The sequence below is a fragment of the Pholcus phalangioides genome, unplaced genomic scaffold, assembly GCF_987345545.1.
Source record: "Pholcus phalangioides strain wild (caught in Gottingen) unplaced genomic scaffold, Ppha-v1.0 ptg000039l_1, whole genome shotgun sequence".
Classification (NCBI taxonomy): domain Eukaryota; kingdom Metazoa; phylum Arthropoda; class Arachnida; order Araneae; family Pholcidae; genus Pholcus; species Pholcus phalangioides.
In genome coordinates this window covers 15,584,561-15,601,668 of record NW_028301625.1, presented here as the reverse complement: position 1 = coordinate 15,601,668, position 17,108 = coordinate 15,584,561, and the positions used below count along the sequence as shown (strand labels likewise).

Genomic DNA, 17,108 nt, shown 5'->3' with positions numbered 1-17,108 from the left:
ACCGATTGCCAAACCCCATTTTTTTTTCCACCAGTGATTGAACCAGAATGAATTTTTACGAATATTTTGTTTTTAATCATCACTAACTTCTTTGATACTAAACATTTATTATTTAATTTATATTATAAATTAATTATATGTTAATTATAACTACTAGTTGATTATACGTTCTGATTGATGGAACCCATGTGTTTCAAAAATTTCATTAATTAATATTAATGGTGCTTTTAACGAGTCTATTACGGGTTTTTAACCGGTCGTTTCGGTAAATTCTATGTTTTACCGTTCTTCTAGGGTATTTACCGTGACGCGCGCTTACACATCTTATGTGTGTGTGACACGAGAGTTTTTTCTCATTTTTCGAAAACGCGATTGTTTGGACCATTGTTTCTCAATCTTTCAATCAAAGGATCAGTAAAAATTTTGAAACAATATTTGACATATCACTGTCTTACAGTTGGTCTTATCTTTCATTTGAACCCATGAGAATGTTACTTTATATTCGTGGCATGCCCGAGTGGCATGGTGGTAAGATGCTCCTCTACCATCGTGAAGGTTGTTGTCAGGGTCCCGGGTTCGAACCCAAGGGAAGATATAAATAAGATATTTTCCCAAATGAACTCGAGGCGACCACCGATAGACAGCACCTTCACTTCCAACCCATCTCACTAATGGCAGTAAATTGCAATATAGCGATATGGCCAGAGTTGGTGAAGTAGTAGTAGTATATTTGTGGCATGTATAGTTGAACAATTTTCATCTGAGTAGAATTAAATATTAAAATGTGCCTACGGAACATAGGTTGAGAAACGCTGGTTTGGACTGAAACCTTTTCTGCGTGGACAAATTCAAATATTCAAACTACACCGATTACGATAGAAGCGAGACTGAACAGTTATTTATCTCAGTAGATTTCCAACACTTTCCCGTATATTGTCATTTAATACGTATTTTTATATGGTGAAAAGATACAATCCCGCAGCTGAAAAATGCACCGCAAAAGAAAAAAAAGAAAAACAAATCACTGATGTTTTAAGGTGACCCGCAATATCTTAACCTCTGTGGTCCAGAGTATATTTGAATATACATGGTATACATGATAAAAAAAAACTCATTATACCAATTTCTTTTCTTCTTCTTTTTTTGTATTTTAGAAAGTACATATTTTGGTGCCATTTCGGTACAAAATACTGCTATATAAATGCAATAATTTTTTTATCTAGAAACAGGTGATTCCTTGTCGGTGTCATTGTTTGAGAGCTGCTGAGATTTCACGTGTTCAGAGATATATAAAATCGCACCAAACAGAAGGAATCAGAAATAAAATTCAAGGAAAACGATTGAACTTTGCTAAGCAAGATTTCATCCGTTTATAGATAACAGTAAAATCAGAGGCGGATTTAACGGTGGCACACCGGTCCTAAAAACCTCAACTTTGCATTTTATCCAATTTAAGGGGTTCTTCTGCGCCTGGGACCTCAACCGACTTTAATCGGATTCTCAGTAAAATAAAGAAAAAATGTATATTTCACCTTTTTAATAAACCATTTTAACTAATCCACGTAGTTAACCCACTCTAATGAATTAAACTGCTATGTTGCTGCATTGTTTCAATTACAAATAAGCGAACAGCACCGATCTATATCCGTTTTTGTAAAAAAAATTAATGCATTTTGATGGTGCTAAACCATAGAGGGTTAAATCTAAAAAATTTTCCTGGAAGTGATTATGGACTTTATTTTTTAGTTGACTCCATAAAAAAAATTTTTTTTTTGCCAGAGAAATTTCTAATAAAACAAAAATATAATGTCTCAGACGTCGAAATTTGTTGAGCGATCAAATCGTCAGAAAACAAGAAATTACGATGAAAAAACACGCAAACATTCGAAAATTTTCCACAAGAAAAGAAAAAACCTGGGTTTCTCTTAATGTGTGCGAAACAGAATATGACATAATACGCACAAATATTGGCTTATTTTGGTTTGTTTTGTGAGGATGCGGTCTATATCTTCCTAAAGTAGGGTATTTTTGGAGCTTCGTTTTCGATCGTCGTTCCCACGGCCGACCGATTTGCCCAAATTTAGAGCTTTTATTTTATTTTTTCTCACCTCATCTGTGACAAGCTATTCTTTTTTTCTCTTTTTCTTTTCCCATATTTAATGAAACGTTCAGTTTTACACAAAAAAAAACAAAACAAAAAAAAAAAAAACACGTTCCACTCTTTTGCGTGATCCAATATGTCTATTCTCGCGTGTGATGCTCGCTTACTATTCAGATCTCACATTAGTCAATTCGCTATCGTTGAATCTTATTATACGACTCGGATTTCTCGAAAATTGGGCTATTTTTCTTTTTCCAGAAGAAGAAGATATTATCTCGATTTCTCTTGGTAGCTTTAATCCAGCTTTCTACGAGGATTTTGAAAATGAAATTGATAAATTTCTCATTTCGATTTCATCTATATGACTTGAAAAACTGGATTTCAGCATTGATAGTAATTATGTGTGTTAGGCCGGTATTACACTATAAAAGTTGGATAAAAGTTCTTTTATAAAACTTGAAAAATGCAACCAATAAGCGTATCTGTTACATTCAAGCGAATGTAACCATTAGACTTGTTGGTAATTTTTTCAAGTTTTGTAAAAGATCTTTTATGAAACTGTTATTGTGTAATCTGGGCCTTATGTAAGAAAAAACTATCATTTGATAATTTTTATCACACCACGGTCATTTTCTGCTCACGAGGGCTAATTAGACCAGGACCTACAATATATTGGTGATTTCGAACGCCAGCATTTTTTTACCTACCGAGAGGTTGGTGCGCTAACCCCTCGGTGTGGAACTCCCTGCAGTAGGAATCTTTTTTTGTGGTCATGTCGACGTTTCTGTTGTACCCCTGCGTCAGGAAAGTTTCTGACAAGGACGAACCGGGTATCGAACTCGCGACACCTCTAAACATCCTTTGGTACTTCAGGCGGTCTATCTTATCGACCACCTTATGATGGTCACCACGTCCAAATAAAAAAACGGTCAAACAAATGTATATGTTGTACGTATATGTTGCTCGCAAGCATTCTAAACTGCTTGATTTCTTGCTTACGAGGTGTTTTGACGAATCACTCGAACTATTGCATTACAATTGCATTCTTTGCATATTGTGCTGTTTATAACTTAAATTTTTGTCAAACTTGCCACATATGGGTGCTCTTTTTCTGATTCTAACATAAACGACGCTTTGGCTCGAAAAATGTTTGAAACCCACGGTATATTTACAATCGTGTCATAGAAGTAGGCCTACTTGAATAGTGTTCTTGGAAGTTTTCATCGGCACTTCAGTTCACGGTCAAAATTAAATGTATAAATGGGCATTTTACTTAATATCACCACATATTAGATTTTTTAATTTCTCTTTTTTTCGTGGCTTTTTTCTCTATTTTTATTTTTTTTAATTGCATTGAAAATATAATTTTCCTATTTACTCAATTTTTTGCTCACCACACCAGCATCCAGAACTGCTCGATTTCGTGCTCACGAGATGTTTATTGAGAAAGTAATTTACCCTCATATTGTGTTCTTCGAATTTATATTATGCTATTTTTAACTTAAACATATGTCAGACTTGCGATATAGGTGCTCTTTTTCTGATTCTACCTTAAACGGTGCTCGGGTTACTCGAAAAATGTTGGAAGCTCATGGTATATTACAATCGTGTAGTCGTAAAAGTATTTAAATAGCGTTCTCTTGGAAATTTTCATCGGCAATTAATTTAAATAGCGCGTGAATAATACGAATGAAATTAAATTTATAATGGTCTTCCATTTTTTCTAAAAAATCACCGAATATTTATTTTTTCTATATTCTTTTTACTTTTTCTTTTCCATGGACATTTTTTTTCCAGCATACATTATGCAAAAAGAAAAATGGCATCTACCATCATTGATAATAACCACGAAAGCACCGAAGTTTGTTTGAAAGTACTTTTGCCACTTGAGAAATTGTGTGCTAAGCATACCAATGTTTTGATGTACGGTTCTGGATTTGAATCCAGAATGAATGTATACGTCCAACCATTTAGGAAATTCGGTCTCGATAGTTGTAAGTTTTGGTTTCATTCAGAGTGCTCAATATGGCCGGGAAGCACGAAGATCAATTTTTTGGTAACGAAAAATGGCGTTGCATATCTGTCATGCAACTTCTTGAGATTTACTTAATATATTGGTGAGAGACATGGTAAAAAGGGCCTCTGGAACTGATTATAAACTGTAGACCTTACTCCGTTTAGTCCTCGTGAATAAAATGACCATGGCGTGTCAAAATCGATAAAATTGCCAGCTGTTCATATTGCTTTCTTTTATAAAATGCATCATCATTCTTATATCAGTTATGTCCATCACTGAATTTATATGCATTTAAGATCTCTGTATTTTCCGTCTATATTATTTTTACCATCATCTTGTTTTGAATTGCATGTTGATATTTCTCTAGAATAAAAATTCCGAACATGACTAAGAATGGTTAAGGCACCAACCTTCGGTTCGACAGGTCTGGGCTCATGTTCCGATGACAACAAGGAAAATACGGGTGAAATTCTTGGTCCATAACATGCCGATGGTGTGACAAAAAAGATTAAATGAATTGCAAATATACCCTTCTGTACGGTATGATTTTACGATAAAATCTTTCCAAGTGCAAATGAACCATGTTGGGATCATGCTAAAAATAAGATTCAGTTTCCAATAGTAAAACCCAAATTTTCACAATATTAAAAAGAAATTATTAATTTTTTTTCATAAATTAAGTGAAACATCAAAGATTATCGCATTGCGTTGATTATTAAATAGATAAAAATATACTTTTTGCTTTTGAACAAATTTTTATTTGAGTCAAATTTATCTATGAATTTCTATGATTTTCACTTTTAATAAACTCTTATGTTATCTCAACCTCAGTCTTCTTTAATGCATGATTTTTTCTTATAAAATTCATCATGTTTACCATGTTTAACCCTGTTTCTACTGCGGTAATTTATGAACATTTTCCATCATGCTTTTAATTTGAAATTTACCATTACTTTTCATGGATAAGAACGCAAGAAAATAATTAAATTTTTTTATGGTAATTAATTGTTTATCCATCGATTGTAGTGTATCAGCTACTTGATGCATTGAAGGGTTAAACTTAGGAAAAAGTTATATTTAATGCTATTTTGTTTTTAATCCATAATATACGTCTCATATTCGTTGTGTGAGAAACTGAGTTACACGGTAAGGTAATTTATTGATTAGTTGTAATCATTATTAGTTGTGCTCTTTAGAGTTTTTAATGGGTGGACTAATGAAGCCACGAACAAGGGGTCCTTCATCCCAAATTCATGGAAATTTTTGGTTCATTTTGAGAATTATATCTTTCATTATTATAATTCCTTTTATTATAGACTATTCTATTCAGTGTTTCATCGGTAGAAGACATTTTTTAAAGCTGAAAAGAGGTCCGAAAAATGTCTAGTCCGCGGGCCCCCAAAATCAAAACACAGTCTTGGTTATAACGAGAAAAACTGTTTTCTTTTCTTAACTCATAAAAACCAACTATTTCTTAAAAACGGGAGATAAGAGACACACAATATTACCGAATAATTATTTAGTATATAGGGCTACTGTATTTTAAAAGAAATAATATAATTATTTCTTTTAAAATAAAGTAGCCCTACTAAATAACTATTCGGTATATCTAAGTCATCTCAGAATGAACCACCTCAATGAATTCAGCGACCAGGGCCTAAGTGTTTTTGGGGCTCCTTCTAGAATTCTCTAAAACACGTGTTTAAGTTGCGAAACACTAATCGTATTAGCAATAGCGAAATGAAATAAAATATTGAAGAAAGTAATAAAAGTTGAATAAAATCGTTCCTGTTTGTGACTGATCTTAAACTGATCTTCTACGCAACTGATGAATGAAGATACCAACTTATTTCATCCCGTGCTTCAATTCGAAATAAATTTTTCTTTACTAAACTAATTTATAAATTAAAGATAAATTAATATATAAATCAAATTTCTATATTTTTCACGATCCTTACGTAATACATGTACGTTACTATAGAAGTGATAAATTCGGTGATTATGCATAATCATCGATAATTTTTATAAGTTTGATAAATTTTGCTCATATACCGGCACTGTAAATTTATTATATTTATTTATGGTTATGTATAATTTCAGCTTATATTGGTAAATATGATGAGTCATTAATGATTTTTGGCTTAAATTTACGCATAAATGCCGCATATAAACCTCCGCGTAGGATTATGAAGACGAACTGTAATGATACTTGGTAAAACATGCTATAAAAGCCACATTACAAGACTGATAATAATTTTTATATTTCTAACTTTTTTCACACACTTATTATAAACTAATTAAATTAATTAAATTTTTATGACAATGTCTTGGATGTACAGGAAAAACTGATGAACCGGTTAAATAAAGAGAAGAAAAGTGATAAATATTTCTTAATTTTGTTATCAAATTTCTCAACTTCAATTGTGAATTTTGAATAATCGTCGGTAAAAGTGATTAATGTAATGAAAGTTATCAAACTTACTGAGATCGGTTTAGCACTTTTACCGATAGTACGGTAAATGTGATAAATCCTTATATGATATGTATAATCGCCGTTTGTTATGCATAATTACCAATCGCCTCGGTAAGTTTGATAAAGTTCTCGACGGTTATCACTTTTACCGGCGATTATGCATAGTTCCCAAGTGAAGTTGGAAAGTTTGATAAACATGGAAAAAAAATATATCACCTCTTTTCATTTAATCGGTTTATTTGTTCTTCCCATTCGTGCATTGATGTACACAGCATGTATATATTTTTAATATTTTGCAATAAAAATTTCAATCAAATATTAAAATTAGCGTGAAGACTAAATCGTGAAAATTTTTTATTAGTCTTGTAATGATGGCTTTCTTTAAACACACACACACAGATCAACATATGCAAACATAACCAACATTACCGATCAAATTCATCATCCTATACTGAAAGTTACTCACAATTCCGGTAAATTTCAGAAATTTCATTGATGATTTATCATATTTATCAATACCACCTGAGGATAAAACATAATGTGATAAATTCGCAGTACATGAATGAATGAAACTCTCGATAATCCGGCTCATACCCGTATCAGACCAGGGTGGGCCGGATTACCGAAATCGTCGGATTATCGTAAATTAATTGAAATAGCCCATTTAAGTATTATAAACTTTTGCGCACAGCCAAGCAGTGACATGTTTTCTGCGCTTTAAGAAAACCCGCCCAAAAACGGACTCTACTGTATATGGGATCAAAATTTATCAAACTTACCAAAATGGTGCTTGACTATGCATAATCACCAGATTTACCAAATTTATCTTAACATGTATAGTACATATGAGCAATATGGAACATCGGTTTTATTTTTTCGACTATTTCAACTTGAAACATGGTAGAAACTTGAAACCTGTACTTCTATAAAATTTTGTTTCTCTGCATTGACTGGTGTATCGTATTTAAAAGTGAATATTATAACTAAGAAAAATCACTTTCGTATGGCAACGTGGAATAGGGCGTTCAAAATGATGAAAACTTTAACGAGTCTATGACAATGAAAAATAAAAATTTCATCGTTTGTCTTTGTAGTTGATGATGTGGTGGTGTCATAGTCTATTTATAAGAGTCATAGATGCAAGCTTCCTATGCTGCCCTAAAACCGTCAAAGTGGGCCCATAGAGAACAGGACACACATTTTTTCTACACATATTTCCTCTTCTATCTTACTAAACTTTCCATCTTGAAGAGATATTCTAGCCCAATTGAGAAAATACTCATAGCATTCCATATTACCCGACACACCATGTGTGAAAAAATAGCGTTCCATCAAGACGGAGAGAATCGCTAGCTAAAAACGAACACATCACAATAAAATACAGCACTTTTGATGTACGTTGTGTTTCAAATTATTGGCCACATTTACAATAATTAATAGACACTTTTGAAAACTTGCCTGAGTAAATTTTTGGAAGTGGAAAAACAAATACTCTTCTATAGCAGCCGTGGTGATGGTGACAACCGAGCGACACTGACTCTATACAGTGGAACCTCCACTAACGGACACCTCTTATGAATATCCTCCTATAAATCCTCCTCGGTAAAAACAACTAATCGGTTTAACGAAGATAAGAATGGTTATAAATTTTTCCATATTTATCATACTTTCCAACTTTGTTTGGGAATTATGCATAATCACCGGTAAAAGTGATGAACGTAGTCAAATTCAATCAAATTTTCTTTAGCGAGACGATTGATGATTATACATCATCACCAGTGTATTCCTTTCACACGCACTCAGTAACATATACATTTTACATAAATTTTAATATTAAAATGTATAGAGACTCGGTGCGACAGTAGCCAAGCGTCGTGTAAACGTGAAAGTCGTATAAACGAGGTTCCGCTCTATACCGTACCTTCCGTTAGCGGGCACTCCCCAATAAGCGGACACAAATTTTTGGTCCCACGTGTGTCCGTTATCGAGAGGTTCTACTGTACCATCATGGGGGGCATTTTGAAGTTGTTTATCACTGTACCCCTCGGAACTCATACCCGAAGGCCGAGAAAACCTGGTATATATTCCATATCACCCGAATGTACTACATATTTTAAATAAAAAGCACATGTTACTTACATTACGAACCTTTGCGTATATTTTGAATAAACGGATGCTGGACGAAATGAAAATATTCAGTTGTGTATTTCTCTTATTGACCATGCCGAAATCAGAACTCAAATAAACGAGATAAAATGCCAAAAAAAAAAAAGGCACGTGGTGGAAATAGACAACAACAAACAGACTTACCTGTTGCTGGATATTTGCTGTAGCTCGACGAGAGAACCGGCGTCTTCGTAAACGTTGGTGTTTTGACCGGTGCCCGCTTCGAACATACTCCTAGCTTACCTTCCCACTGAGGAATGAAGTGAAGCTCAATTACCACAAGTAACGGGACACTCTCGAGAGGAAAGAAAAAAACGAAACCAAAGAAAAAGAAAATAATAAGAAGACGAGCCTCTTTAGGAGACAGAGAGGTAAAGAAGAGATTACAACTTAAGTTTTTTTTTTCTTATTACGGTAAGAGAAGATGCCACACGATGTCCTCGATTCGGAAGCGAATCGGGATCGGCGATCTCTATGAAGCGAGTACCTAATGCCCATTGGCCACCGCAACGCATCGGCCTTCCTGGGCGGTGCATTGCGTTACGTTACGGGCCGGACAGTTACAACAAATAATAATAATAATAATAATGGAAAAGAAAATACAGTAATAATTTTTTCTCTCTCTCTCTCGAGATATTTACTTTCTAATGCCTTCCGGGAGATTTTCTATTATTTCGGATTATTCGAAATGCTTCGAGGAATACGCCTTGTCGATGTTTTTTAAGTAGCGCAGTAATACCAATTAATATACGTTGATTCAACTAAATTCAATTCGCCGACAGTATCCCCGGCAAATCGCCTACGGACAATTTACTGCCGAATCTCTCTCGGGGCAGGGGGGGGGGGGATATAATGCAGGGTCTCTATTACATATAAAAAAATTTACAAAAGAGCAAAACGAAAGAGAATATATACATATAAAGAAATACAAATACGAAGGGCACAACAGACAAATTGCCAACAAGGTGGATGAAAATATTATGCCCATGAAAAATATGGATGTCAAATATTACCAAAACATCCAATATACAAGCATATATCACCAAAAAATAATAATATATAATACATTGCCCATAAAAAAGATTATGGTTGTCTTATTTAAGTATGGATGGCTTTTCGATTTATCCCACTACGCCTGCCTGTCGTATTTCTTTTTAACCGCAACAATTGTGTTAGAGTTCATAACCCCGGGAGATAAACTATTCCGTTTATTCACAACCCTATTAGAGAAAAAACTCCCTGCGACACCACAACCTAGAATTGTCCCTTATACTATCGATACTGGTGTCCCCTTGTCGAAGCAATTGATTGACGGTGTATTATTAATAACTCATGGTTCATCCTATCCATTGAAAATTTGAAACACTTTAATCATATCTCCCCCCCCCCCTCCCGACACCTTCGTTCCTCCAACGTAAACATATTCAAGAAATTAAGTCTTTCTTCATAGCTCAAATCTCGTGTACCAACAAGAGCACGAGTAGCTCTTCTCTGCACCTCTTCAACCAAGTCTATGTCCCTCTGTAGGTATGGTCTCCAAAACCTTACGGCATACTCCACTGCAGAACGAACTAAGCTTCGGAAAAGCGGAAAAATGACTTTAGGAGAACGCTATATGCAATATGCTGTACATATATGAACGCTATACGTAAATATGTTACGGTAAATGTCATAAATCGATTATATAACCGGTATAATAACCGGTTATTATGCATACTTACTAATCCTCTTGAAAAGTTTGATAAATTTGTCACTTTTATCGGAGATTACGCATAGTTCCCAAGCGTTGTTGGTAAATTTGATCACTACTTGAAATTTATCAATTTTATCTGTGATTATGCATAATACCCTAGTGTAATTGGTGAATTCGATAAATACGAAAAAATTCCAAATGAGTCTAGAATGCGTGATGAATACAGCCGGAACCCCCGATATAATGATAACAAATTTTACGACCGTACCCTGATATAATAATCCGATTTGATGATTACTTACATGTATAAGCTATCATGTATAGTATATCAAATGGTACGATTTACCATGTTTACCAACGACGCGACGCTTGGGTACTATTCACAATCGCCGCTAAAAGTGATTAATTTAAGGAAATTTATCAAATTTACCAAAATACTCGACGATTACGCATAATAACTGGATTTATCACATTTACCGTGACAAACGCACATTATACTGACTAGTTAATTAATTCTCCTTGCCGCATTTCACTGTAAAGTTATATATATAATAAAAAATTTAATATATAATACACTACCCGTAAATAGTGGTGGACTACCCGGGTAGACTTGATGATTCGATTCTAACTGAATGAAAAAAAAATATTCAGTTGTTATAAAATTACTAATATCCATATGGACTCAAATAAAAATTGTACCTTCGTACATAGGTTCACCATACCTCATTAAGGAAAATGCGGGAAATTGCGATCCTAAATACGGGATATCACTGATTTTAGCCAATAGATGTGATTTATGACAAATTTGCTAATTACGGTAAAAATGAATGATAGGGTGGAAACATAAACGGCTGCTACAAATCGCAGTAAAGAAAAATGTATTCACATAAAAAAAACCATTCAAATGAAATTTGAATGGTTTTAATAGATTCTTAAATAGATCATCATATTTCATTGCGAAAAGGCGGGAACTGGGATTTTTAATACTGTAATAATACGGGACGTCACCAATCGTCATCAAAAACGTTGCCGTAAGTCCGCAAAAATCTTAATTGCAGTTAAAATCACTGAAAAATTGAGGAAAAACGTTGAACCTGACAAAGTCATAAGATGAATATTTGTATTTATAGCCATAATTATCATGGTAATTGCAAAAACACTGTTTATTCACGATTTTAGAAAACATTACAAATTTAAATAAGCATCGTTGAAAAAACTGCACAACTGTATAAAACGATTCGAAACAGCTGAAAATACTAGAATGCCCCGTAATACGGGACACGAAGGGTTCGTCGAATTGTTGCAGATATTTTGCTGGTCCTTGGGTTTAGAAAGGTTGAAAAATGCTGATATACACACAAAGTACTATTACGCTGTAGGGGGGACCAACGATAACCGCGTAAGTCGGAGTACAATTTTACATACAAAGATATACAAAAATTAGTTAATTGAGACCGAAATTAAGGAAAATCATCTATTTTTTTGGTAAAAATTATAGTTAAAACAACTTTCACAAGTGAAAGAAAACAACTGCAAGACATTAAGTTTCACTCGTAAGTTGAAATTAACTCGAAGTTGCAGACCCGGTGAATTATTATTGATAAGCATCGCATAAACGATTTGTTTCAGGGCTGACAATAACATTGGACTTGACCAGTCTACAAAAATGGGAGATACCACAACAAGCCTTGCAATAACGTGTCTAAATAATTACGGCCAAGTTCTCGTCTTTAACAACTTCCCCAGCTTATACTGTAGCCTATCAAAAAACAGCGTTGTTCAGTACATATACTGTGTTTTGATCGACCAAACAATTCTTACTTGATTACAACCTAATCATCACTGGCAATTCAGCAACTATTTTGTGATTACGCTTGAATTCGTGCGACAGTCTATAAACAAATCACGAATTTCGGTCTAAAGACAGTCGTAAAAAAATCGCAAGATGGTGTATCGACTTTGTTACGCGCGTCCTCACCTACAAAATATTGCTCATTTTTCCACCCAAGATGATAAACCATGGAACTGGAATTTTTGTCTGTTTGAAGTTGCGTAACAAGTGATTTGTCTCGCGATTGCAGAACAATGTCTATAAGTGTGTCCACATCAAGTATTTGACATCAGGGTTTTAAGAATTTTTTTCTTAAATTCTACAAAGATTTCTCTCGCAGCATTTTTGCCATCATTTTTCAATTCAATACATACATTTATATCACTGCTTAATGTAATGCAGGCACTCTTTATATATATCGAATTGTGAACTAAGGTTCACCTCTCGTTTAAACATATCTTATTCCTCCGCAACCGATGCAACAGTTTCAATTAAAAGGTTTGCGACAAAATATTTGCAACCGGAGATAAATGACTTTGAATCATTGAATCGAAGGGTTGTTATTAATCGATATTTGTTGTTTTTTGTGGAAACTATTCCCATTTTTTTCTACTCGCATCGTTCCGCAATCTATAAATCTTTGAAAAAAGTATTTTTTTTAAAAATTAGTTTTTGAAATATTTATTTTTCTGTCACTGATGTCACTCTCCGCTATCCATACAAAGGTTTTTAACAACTGGCTGATGCAATCACGCATCTTCGGATAAGTCGCCATCTGGTGGCATTGTCAGCAACTGTGAGCTTTGGCCTGAGTTAGGTCAGACCGTCCATGTACGGTCCCGTTCAGTGCACACGAGCTCCAAGGAAAGATTATGATAATCGTTTCCTCTGTAGTTTATTGGTCTATGGCGTTCCCCCGGAAAGTGAAAGGACGTGGTTTCGATTCCCCCCAGGGGCACAGGTGAAGTTTCCTAAATATATCTTCGCATCAGCCAGCTGTTAAAAACCTTTGTATGGATAGCGGAGAGTGGCATCATCCTCGAAAAAATAGTCTTGTTTTAGAATAGAGAAAAAAATTGGAACGATTGAACATTTTGCAATAAATTATGTGGAAAGAAAAACAGAGTTATCACGTGTTACCAATACTCGCCATACGTACTATTCGACGAAACGGGTTGTATGGTTACCGTAACTTGAAAACGGGTCTTTTTTCGGGTATACATATCATTCGGTTATTGTTATCAGAAACGCCCAGTCCCGATGTGATCTTATTAAGCGGCGTGAACTGTAGTTTCCAGATATTGTGAAACAGAAATAGTTGAAGATACGGACCACAACTGCAATCCGTTTGGTACATGTACCAACACCATCTATAGCAGAAGGCCTCCGCGCGAAGCTCGTGACGTCACTGAAGAGGGTCATCTCACCAATAGCCATTCGATACAGCAGGCCGACGCATGCGCCATCTATACCCTTTTTTGTAGTTTATCCAATGGCTATAGGTGAGATGACTTTCTTCAGTGACGTCACGGATTTTGCGGGAAGGCCTTCTGCTATAGATGGTGGTGGATGTACTCGTAAAGTTTGTGTCCCGCTACTGAGGGAACTTACATAGGAAATAACGTGTGTGTCCCGTGGTTAGTCCGTCTTGAAACTTTTTTTAAGAGAAAATTGTCACGGGAAGCACTTTTCTTGATATTTTAAGTCTTTGGTGGATGTCACAGTTGCAGGAAGTTGATCTCTATTTTCCGAATGGAATGAAACTGCCATTGTAAAAAAGTTACACATTCCATTTTGCACCATTCAAGAATGCAAAATGCCTTCTCTATTGCAGACACTGTTATTTTAACTGACTAGTCAGGTGACATGCGTGCTATCTCCTGCGTCACTTCTATAAGCGCGGGACACAAACTTTATGAATATATCTTAATAATTGATTGCAGTTGTATTCCTAGTCTTTAACTGTTACTGTTTTACACCATCTGAAAACTGTATACGTACTTAGTTACGAATCACCCTGTATATTCAATTCAATTCACCGACAATAGCCCCGCAAAATCGTCTAGGGACAATTTACTGCCGACCCTGCATATACAGACTGTCTACAAATAATTGGAGTAGTTGCGTGATTTTTTTTTCTAATAACGCTGTTAATTGAAGTCGATAACTATTCGTAAAAGCGTTCAAATTTATGATACACTAGCTATAATACCCGGGTAGCTGACCGGGTTTTCTTCAATTGCTGAGAGGATTGAAACAGTGACAAACCATTATAAAGGCATATACATGTCTGAAACGCATTGGGAACCACGGTAGCCAAAGTAAATTCCGAAAGTGATTGTTTAGGTCGAGAAACCATTGTTGCCCGACAGATTTTCGTTTATTTCGGGCATTTACCCAGCTCTGACGACTTTTTAAAGTAGCCTATGTTTCAAGTCGGGTTCCGTTTGGTATATATGCAAAATTTAGCAACGAAAGATCTAAAATTGCAAATTTGTATATAGATAACACACACACAGACAGAAAATCAATTTTATGTATATAGATTTATGTCAGAAATTAACAATGTTTGTGTATAGTTTTTGTTTGTTAGATCGGCTTTTAAACGGATGATTTGGAAGAGGTGCGAGAATTTAGAAGTCGAGTAGAGAGAAGTTGGTTACGCCTAATGATGTCATTTCAGTTACAATAATTTTGTAGACCAGTAGTTCTCAAAGTGAACGTCACGTCGAGCTAACGATATTGTTGCGTAGCAGTTCCGCGCCTTCGAATGGACCTTTTCTGAAATACTCTGGAGAGTTTCCGAAAAACGATAACTAGGCGGAGGAAGCCGCGGGTGGCAAAGTTTCAGAAACGCTGCTGTAGTGGACGAACATCAGACTGTTTGGCTCTGGTTTGGAGGATGAACCATTCGCATCGTTCGGCGGGCACATTGAAGCTAAATGATGGGATCGTGATTATGACGGCCGATTTTCATCCATAGTTCGTGACTACGACGGCCGCTACGAGACTGCGTGGTCGCGGTAAAGAGTATTAGGGTTCGATGGAGTCTTTGCAGTTGGAATGCTTCTCCTAAGATGCGGGAACTCGGTGGTGAACAAGCCAAGTATTAGCATATGACAGCTTAGTGGTCGGTTATTTTAACTTAGCTGCTCTTTCTCTTTATGAAAAAAACCACGATTGTAGCCGCACATCGATATGATCAAGATTTGGATCCAGTATTATAGAAGTGAAGAATTAACATACAGAACGTGTGGTTTTAATGAGATTGACGCCGTTCAATACTGCCAAATTAGATATTTCTGTTGTTCGAGTGATATTACTCAAATCACCTCATTTTACTATTTGGTGATAATCTCGCTTCCTCAGTCATCGGATTTTTCACGTTGTGAATTGGGCTATTTCAGATGACGCGTGCTTGAAGAATTAAACTGTTAATATTAGAGCACCATTTGATAGCAATTAGAAATGAATAACATCGACTGTTTGAGAGGATTCCAGTTTTAGGTGCGTCTACAATTCATTCATCAACATGGTCAACGTTCTTCCATCCTAAAATGGCGTGCAATAATGTACATTTTCGTAATGATATATGAATTCTACGCTAATAATATATGAATTCTACGCTGATAATATATGAATTCTACGCTAATAATATATGAATTCTACGCTGATAATATATGAATTCTACGCTGATAATATATGAATTTTACGCTAATAATAAAGTGATTATAAGATGGCCACGATCAGAAAACCAAACAACATGCCGAAATATTTTTTGTTTGTTAGAATGGTAGTAGATTTTTATAATTATCTCATTAGGTGAATTTTAAAAGATGAAATTTACTTTTTACGTTTTTGTACTGAATAGTGGAAAAATTCTGAACTGAAACGTTTCATAGCTATTTATGTGCCTAAATTTTAGAAAATATACCACATATCTTTTGAAAAATTAAAAGTCATTCTTTTACGTATTGTGCAAGTCTCTATTTTTAAAGCTTCAAAATCGAGAATTGCACAAATTGAACATACTTATCAGAACCAAACCGTGGACGTGAGGAGAATTTTTTCCTGTTGAGGGAAACCATCGAGGAAGTCAGACGGTTATTCAAGTGTTCAGTTATAATTAATTAGAAATAATGAGTATGGTTAGCCAGAATAACGTCTGAGAAAACACGAAAAAAAGCATTGTGTATGTGTGTTCGTAGTTGAAGGTTAATGTGAAACTATTGCCAAAAAAACATGGAAACGATTGCAGGACAAGATAAGTTACCGCACAAGAGAAAAAAATTTTTTTTTATGTATTCTAGCCAATTCTAGAAACCACCGTGCAAGTGTGAATGAAAAGTGTACGGCATCACATATTCGGATGGAAAATATATTGTTCTTTACACAACAAACCTATGCAATATGAAGCGTTTCGTGGAGTCTGTAAAATTTGTGATAGGTTTTTTTTCTTGCTTTTCATCCAACGGATAAGGAAAGGATTTTTCCTTTTGCTAAAGCAATAACAAAAACATGTCGAGTTTTCGGTCAAAAAACAGAAACTGCTCGACGAAATATGAATGTTTTTTTTTGTACGTAAAAAATAAAATGTTGGCATTGATAAGGTACACTTGAATGATTGGTGGCTCATGAAAATTCATTTTAGTATTATAAGATCCGTTCGTATGAAGCTTCTTTTCATTTTTTTTAAGTGTAAGACTAACAGCCTGTCGAATTTTCTTTTCCTGTCCATAGTTCATGGACAAGGAATGATCAGTATTTGACAGTTTATGAATTAATCATCATATGATTATATTTAACCTATCCGAAGAATACATTGAA

At 34.9% G+C, this 17,108-nt stretch overlaps 1 protein-coding gene across 1 annotated transcript in view; it reads right to left on the bottom strand.

Annotated features, from left to right (window-relative positions):
• Positions 1-9,144, bottom strand: part of LOC149065619 (ETS homologous factor-like) — a 97,004-nt gene extending 87,860 nt beyond the window's left edge. The window contains exon 1 of the mRNA XM_089253696.1: positions 8,902-9,144. Coding sequence (XP_089109822.1) covers positions 8,902-8,987 — 86 coding nt within the window. The 5' untranslated portion in view covers positions 8,988-9,144. The remainder of the gene's footprint in view (positions 1-8,901) is intronic.
• Positions 9,145-17,108: the final 7,964 nt, after the last annotated feature.